General features: G+C 64.4%; 1 protein-coding gene across 1 annotated transcript; it reads right to left on the reverse strand.

Annotated features, from left to right (window-relative positions):
- Positions 1–180: 180 nt before the first annotated feature.
- MNEG_7300 (hypothetical protein) lies at positions 181–3,249 on the reverse strand (the record flags this gene model as incomplete). Its single annotated transcript, XM_014044225.1, has 8 exons — positions 181–263; positions 477–552; positions 796–907; positions 1,094–1,257; positions 1,514–1,695; positions 1,896–2,169; positions 2,511–2,743; positions 3,192–3,249. Coding segments are annotated over 8 exons (1,182 nt in total), but the record flags the coding sequence as incomplete, so codon positions are not given.
- Between the last annotated feature and the right edge of the window lie 4,568 nt (positions 3,250–7,817).

The following is a 7,817-nucleotide window of genomic DNA, read 5'->3' on the forward strand; positions in this document are numbered from 1 at the left end:
GAGCAAGCAGGAGTTGAGGGGTACGGGTTCAGGGGTCAGCCAGGGCGGGTGCGGCACGCATGACACGCAATCGCAGGTCAGTGCTCCAAGCTGCACAAGTGCAAAGGCGGGCATCCGGCTGCACGTAGCCGGCTCGGGGATGTCGAACAACATCCGCAGCGCCTGCGGCCGGCCTCTTACCGCGCGGCACGCCTCCTCTGTGCTCTCGTGGCGGCCCACAATGTCCACCGCCTCCTGGCTGCTGACAAATTCCCACACGCCGTCTGAGGGAGCAGCAAGGACCCAGCCATACGTAGCGGCTCCCACAGGCAGGGACAGGGTAGCAGCAGGGTCCAGCAGGCAGCCCCCAGCGGTCGAAGCAGAGCAGCTGCTTCATTCTTCTTCAGAATATTTCTCCGGCAGTCGTGTATTGCGTTCGCCGCGCGCCCCGCCCCTTTCCGGCTGGCTAGCAGGCGGGCCCAGGGTTTCCAGCTCACCCGAGGCCAGCACGATGAACACGTCACGAGGTGTCAGCGTCAGCTCGCAGCACTCTGGCTCAGACGACACCCCCACCTGGGGTTGCAGAGTGCAATGCCGCGCGTGAAGGCGTGGCGCGCAGCGAGGCCGGCCAGGTCGCAGGAGAGCAGCCGACCCTTGGGCTGCCGGAGGCGCTCCGGCTGCGCCCCCATGAAAGATTGTGCAGCGTGAATCGTGACGCCCCAAGCAAGGATGCTGCCGCAGCCCTCTCCGGCCCCAGCATCCACGAACGAGCAACACGAGAGTGAGGCGCAGGCAGCAGGGTGGGAGGCAGCACACCTGGTGCGCCAGCTGGTCCCCCAGCGCGCGGCTCATGGCCAGGCCGGGCACCCAGGCGTACTGCAGCCACACGCGGAAGGGGCCCACTGGCGCGCCCGCCTCGTCCACCAGCCTTTATGGGATGAGGGGGGGGTGGGCGTGTCGTCAACGACGAATCGGGTTTTGCGCAGGGGTTTCCGCAGGCCCCCCTTAAAGCCGCCGCGAGCAAGAGGGCAGCGCTGCTGCCGGCAGTGGCGCGATTGCATGCCGCATCGGGAGCGCGCGGGCCGGCACGCGGCCGGGGAGTCTGCGGCCGCACCTCTCCACGCGCCCCTGGCTGCGCAGGATGCGCTCCTTCTCCCGCGGGTTGGTGGGCTTGTGGTCCGCGGTCAGCTCCACCGCCTCCAGGCGCCCGCCAGACGGCGCCGCGCGGCCCAGCACGCAGCGCGAGTCGCCCACCCAGGCCGTGGTCAGCTGGAAGCCCTGCGGGGGCGGCGGCCGCGCAGAGGGAGGGAGGATGCCGCCGCCGGGAGGAGGGTGCACCCAATGGGGTGGTCTCAGGTGCGGGAGCCTCATGTGAGGGGCGATGTGGTGATTCACCGCCGCCAGATCGCGCGCAGGCCGCCCCACAACCCCAGAGGATCGCGGGCGCCTTGCACCCGTGCCCACGCCGGGCCGCCGGGCCGCCCGGGCCGCCCTCCGAAAAGTGCCCTCCAACCCGCCCCGCCTCCGCGCGCACCCGAACGTGTGCGACCACGCATGTTGAGCCGCTGAACTCCACGTCGACGCGGCTGGCCCCCAGCCGCGCGTCAACCTCCAGGAAGCCCTCCGCCAGGGCGCGCGGCGGGGGCGCGCCGGACGCGAGGCGGTTGGCCAGGAGGACGGGCAGGTTTTGCTTCACGAATGCAGACACCAGGTGGCCTGGCGGGTGCGATGGGTGCATGGAGGGGCGCCAGGTGTTTGGGGGGCGACGGGCGCGGATCGTGAGGGTGGCTGCTGAGGGGGATCGCCGTTTGCCTTGGAGGGCGGGGCCGAGACCGCGGCTCGGGGGCCGCGCAACAGCCCCATGCGTACGACGGGGCGCGTTCAACCAAGTGCCATATGACACATGCGTGGCGCACCCTGGGGCCCGTGGCCGTCCATGGTGCCAAAGAGGCTCTCCTCCTCACTGACAAACTTCTCAAACGCAAAGCAGCTGTCCTGATTGGTCTTCTTGTAGGCGGGCTCGCAGCCTGCGCGGCTCATGCAAGCGACGGACATGCCCACGGCGCGCTGCGAGCGCGGCGCCGCATGCGCGCCGCATGGGGGCGGGGCGTGAGCGGCCTCGGCCGCGTCCCCGTCGGCGCCGCAGGGGTCTTCCTCGAGCCCGCTGCCCATGTTGGCCATCACATCCTTCTGTGGTGTGTTGTTTGATCAAGCCCAGGCCGCAAACGTCGGTCAATGGGAGTGTTGCTATCATGCGGCCGCGAGCGAGGTGGATCCTGGTTGGCAGCGCACACGGACGGTCACCCCTGTTGTTGCCGCTCTTTGTCTGCGGCACGGCGCGCTGCTAGGATAGCACGGCAACAGGCCTTGCTGCCGCTGTGTGGCGCTTCGACGCATAGTAACAACGCAGCTTCAACGCTGCATCTCATGGCACTGATGGTTGCCCCGCCGGGACGAGGGAATCCAGTCGAAAACAGCGGCGCCCTGCTCTTGACCGCGCCCCAACGTCAGCCATGCAGCCAGCGCCTCACCTCGTTTGTGACGAAGGACAGCCGCCGCGAGCGCGTGCCGCTGTTGCGCGCCAGGACTTGCTTGGAAGTTACGGGCTGCTCGCCAGCCGCGGGCGACGCGGGCGCCCTGCGCGCAGCGCCGCTGCCCTCCAGGCCGCCACTCCCATCCAGGCCACCACCACCGCCGCCACCCCCACCGCCGCCGCCACCGCCTCCACCACCCGTCCGAGCAGCCCCAGCATGTGCTGTGATTGCTGTGGTAGGGTTCCGGGAGGAGCGTGGCTGCCCCTGTGGATGGACCAAGGGAGGCTAAGGCAGTCGGACAGTGTGACACCGAGAAGCTGCGTGCTCCATTCAAACTTCACCAGGCGAGCCATGCGATGCGGTCTGTGCTGGATCTTTTACCTTTGCCTCCGCATGTATGTGCACGGAGAGCCGCCGGGCGCGCGTCGAAGAGCTCTTGTCGGGCGCTGCGAGCCGCGTCACAGCATCGTTGAGCGCTCGGTCAGTGGCGGGTGCGCGGCTCGGCCTCCCATGACGCCCCCATTCCAGATAAATCCGCACGCTGTTTGGTGCAATATGGCTTCCTCATGAGCCCGCAAGCTCACATGGGGCAGCAGTTGCCCAGACTGTCGATTGCGTGTGGCGGATTCTACCCCGCAACCCAGCTCCACAAGGCCGTGATCAGCAATACAAGCTCACGTGCGATCAACTCCTCTTGCGTGCCCGCCGTGAGCTTGCTGCTCGCACAGCCCCCCATGTTTGAGCAGACCTGAGGTGGCTTTGCGATCTTTTTTATGTATGACTTGTGATTGAATAACACCAACTCCAGAAAATGGATGTGGATCAGGGCCGGGGTCGTCGGGAGGGACGGTCAGCTTCGGCGGAATTGACTTTTGAGAAAAATCCTCGTGTTGGCGTGATTTGTGTTCATTCACCGTCGCAATCACACAATATGTTTTGCGGATCGTGAAGTTTGAATTCGGCTGGTTGGCCAGTGACGCGCAGCGCACACGAGCACAGCAGAGCGCTGTGTTTAGTGTCCGAAGTCAACCATGCGGCGCATTGCGCGCCAATGACATGTTGTCGCATGGTTATAATTGGGCAACCGAGGCCTGAACACTTGTGTTCAAGAAGCATGGCAGTGACATGATGAACTGGATTGATCGCGTGCACATTCCACCCTTGCTTGTGCACTTGCTTCAAACGCGCCCGCCCAAGTCAGCAGCCATTCAGGCCACAACGAGCCCAGTCTTGGCCTGGTAACGCCCTGAGATACGATACTAGATGCTGTACAGCTGACAGTGTCGTTCATGCGTTTGAACATGTGGAAGAATGGACACGTTGGGCTGATGGCACAACACATCAACAAGAGCCCAGGATCAGCCCCCCCCCCCTGCTGTTCGCATGCAGCATAGCACGCATGCGAAACGATTCTGCGATGGTTTATGATATGAAATCGCGGTTGGCGAGGGCCTAGCAAAAGATTTCCATGTACACATCAATGCGCTGCTAGCGGTCTCTGATCTACATCTGACTCTTTTCAAGCGCCCACGCAGCAGCCGACCATGCAGCATTATCGAAAACTATGTGGAATCAGGAGTCATCCATGGCGTCATGTCTGCTCGCATATCGCAGCGCCGCGATTTGCCGTCGCTTCCGTCGCTGCACTCACCGGCGTCAACTCGGCGCGAACAGCGTCAAAGAGCTGCGCCATTGAACACAGCCGCAGGGCCACAGCGCGCGACGTTCTGCACACCATGCTCAAGGCGCCTGTGCACGTGACACACGGGGTGTGCCATGGTGCGGCAGGCGGGAAATCTGAGCACTCGGATGCCGCAGAACTCGCCGATTGCATCCACATGCTGGAATGCCCACAGCCGCCGCCCGCATGGTGGCAGCTGGCAAACGCCGTGGCCGAGCGCGGGCTGCATGGTTTGCGGGAGGCGCTGGCACCCGAGCTGGTAGTGCTGCCACAAGAGGGATGCGCAGGTGTGTGCCGCCTAGGTTGCCACGCAGTGGTGGCCGCATGCATGGATGTTCGGGCCGAGACAGCGTGCAGCGTGCATGCACCGTATGCTGGTGGGATTGTTGCTGTACTGCAGCAGTAGCAAGCGCCTGCGCCAAGTGCAAACTTTGCACTTCCTTGCTGCGATGCAGCTCAACTCGCCCATTGCAGAGGTGTTCTGCAGTGGCCACCGCGTTTCAGACTCTCCCATGCTCGCCCACTTTCCCACTGCCAGGCTGCCTCCTACCACGACGCCCCTGGGTGCATGTGCTGCGCGATGGCGAGGTTGCCCGCTTCTTATCTGCTATCTTCTCTGCCGCAGCCGACCCTGTGGTTTGGCGCTCATCGCGTGGCCTCTTGGGCGCCCTTCCACCCTCACTTTCGCGCCATGACCTGTTCCACGGCCATCTCTTTGTGACTGGCGGCAGCAGTGGTGATGGCGAGGTTGAGGGGGGCGGGGCGAGTTCGGTAGTGACCGGCGGAAGCGGCGGCTTGGGCGTGCTGCTCCACGCATGCGAGTACCCGCAATTCGACCCTGTGGCCTTTCCCTACCAGCTTGGCTACTGCCAGCGAGACAGCACCTTGAAATATGAGCCGCGCGCCATGGACCTCCGAAATATTGTGTTTTACGAGGTGAGGGCATATTGGGGGGTGTCAGGGCCAGACATTGCGTGACTTTAGGAGGCCGCCCGACACGGATTGACGTCACAACACACTCTGCAACAGCGCCTGCTGGCAAGCTTCCAGCTTGACCTTGGCTGAAGTCCCGGGGCCTTATCCTCTCGCGCTTGTGTCCAACAATTCACAGGGCCGCCTGGCCGTGCTGGATGTTGGAGAGGCCAGCCCCCTCCACTGGTCGCTGCTGCATGACGGCACGCGCCCCCTGCGGACTGTGTACGAGGAGGATTTTGGGCGCGAGGTAGCCGACGTGCTGTTCCTGCCAGAACGCCCGGCCCACGGACGCGTAGCGGCAGGAGGCAATGAGGAGTGTGGTGGGGCCAGCAGCAGGGGGCCGTGCGCCACGAGGGCAGATCACAGCAGCACGAGAGAAGGTGGGGCGATTGGCAGCAGCTGCAGCGACGGGCAGCAGGACTGGAGTGACAACAACAGCAGCAGCTTCAACAGCAGCAGCTTCAACAGCAGCAGCAGCAGCAGCAGCAGCAGCAGCGCATTGAGCGCAGGAAGTGCAGCCAGCAGCCGTAGTCGGGGCCTGGGCAGTGCTTCGCTGCAGGCACAGCCATCTAGCACGCACGCCATACTGGGCACCGTGCTGAACGGTCAAGAGCAGGACAGTGCACAGCAGCAGGTGAAGGATACTGTGTTCAAGTTTGGCCGGCCGCGCGGCTGCTGCGGCGTGTACATCAGCTATTGAGAACTCGAGTGTGGCGAAAGACTGTCAGCCAGCAGCGTGCCGGCACTGCCCTGCGCAATTCGACTTACCACCTTTGGTTGGTGGTTATGCGTTAGTCCGCTTGCCCACTGCGTGCTTCCTTCTATCTCCTCTGGACGGTTTGGTGTTGCTCTTGTAGGTCTGCAAGCTCGCAAGCATTTGGGAGGGGCAGCACTGGCGAGGGCCCTGCTGTAGATACCAGTGTCTTGGATTTGTACATTGTCACATGTATCGTGTGAAGTGTCTCGAGTCCATTGTTGTTGTTCACACAATCTGGGAGCTTTTGGCAGCAAGCAAAGTACTTTGACAGGGGCTTGGCCGCTTGCGCTGGTTGGTGCGCAGCAGCTTGGTTCATTGGTCGCAGCGAATGGTTGCGCAGCGCCGGGTGGTGTACCAGATCAATACCCCCAGCACTATTGACAATTGAAATATGTTAAACCTTTTTGTTTGGCATGATCACTTCCACGGTTGCACAAGGCGCAAATCATCATAACAGCAGCTCGGCCCGGAGCGTGGAGCCCGCAGTCAAGCTGGAAATCAATAGCTTCAGATAATTCATCTTGGTGAGAAATCTCGTGTCACGTCGCTCGCCGCGCCACCCAGCGGCCCTCCTGCAACCCGTCGAGAACCGCCACGACGCCCGCACCCTCCTCCGCGCACGCCGTTTTATGAAACAGGCCAACATCAACACTGCAGTCACAAATAACTTGCGGGCAGCCGCCCTAGCCGCGCACCACGGCGGGCACCTGATGCCCCGCAGCGGCTGGCCCGCATGCGTCGTTTGTCATGCCGTCGAGCGTGCCAGCTGCTAGGATGGACGCTAGCAGCAGTGATTCTGGCTTCAGGGACCGCACCGGCGGCTGAGGCTCAGCTCTGGGGCGCAAAGGGCCGACCGACGCCTCACCCAGCTGAGAACGCCGCCCCTGCTGCGGGCAGCAATAGCACTGTAGAAGCGCCGCCGCCAGCGGGCCTGCCAGACACAGAGCATTACGAAGACGCCAGCCTAGACTATTCAGGGGATGCGCACGCAACCGGCAGCACGCACAAGTACACTGACGGCTACGGCGATGACGACCACGCCGAGCGCCCCCCGCCGCCGCCGCCGCTGCCACCGAGCGACGACGGCTCGCAGCCAGCCGCGTTCGCGTCTGGCGGTGGCGAGCCCCTTGTGACTCCACTCGGTGGGGGTCTGGCAGGCAGGGCACCCATCATCAACAACCCGGGGCTGATCACGCCGCTCGGCAGCCAGGCAGTCGCCAGCACACAGGACAACGGCGCAGACGAGCCTGCAGGGGCAGACAGCAGCGTAAACAGCCCCAGAGGCAGCGGATCAGGCAGCGGCACTGGCAAGAGCAGGACCAGAAGCGGCGTGAGCGGCGGGCACGGAGGTTTTGGCGTGCCGTGGGGCGCCAGACGGCCAAGGGATTTTGGCGAGAGTGGCGGCGGCGGCGGCGGCGGCGGCAGCAGCAGCAGCGGCGGCGGCAGCGACGAACCTGCCAGCGAGCAAGTCCCAAAGGGCTTCGAGGATAGCAGAGCGGCTCATGGCCGTCGCGCTGAGGTCCCCTCTGAGGAGCCCCTGGTGGTGGTGACACCCATCAGTGCCAGCACCACTGGCGGTGCTGACGCCAAGGCCGCAGCGCCACCGCAGCAGCGACCGCTGGTGACGCCTGAGCCGCACTCGAAGCGGCCGCAGGCGATCGTGGTTCAGCCGCTGCCCGGCGCAGAGGACGACGATACTGCGCCTGTCATTGTATCACCCCTGTCCAACGCCTTGTCAATCACGCCCACAGTGACAGTCATCCACGCCTCCCCTCCACGTCCGAGCCCCCCGCCGCCGCCGTCGCCGCCGCCGCCCCCCATGCGGCCGCCGCCGCCGCCGGCAACGATCGCGCGCCTGTCGGTCTTGAGCAACGGCGTCCCAGGGGCCGTG

The sequence above is a fragment of the Monoraphidium neglectum genome, assembly GCF_000611645.1.
Source record: "Monoraphidium neglectum strain SAG 48.87 unplaced genomic scaffold scaffold01279, whole genome shotgun sequence".
NCBI classification, from domain to species: domain Eukaryota; kingdom Viridiplantae; phylum Chlorophyta; class Chlorophyceae; order Sphaeropleales; family Selenastraceae; genus Monoraphidium; species Monoraphidium neglectum.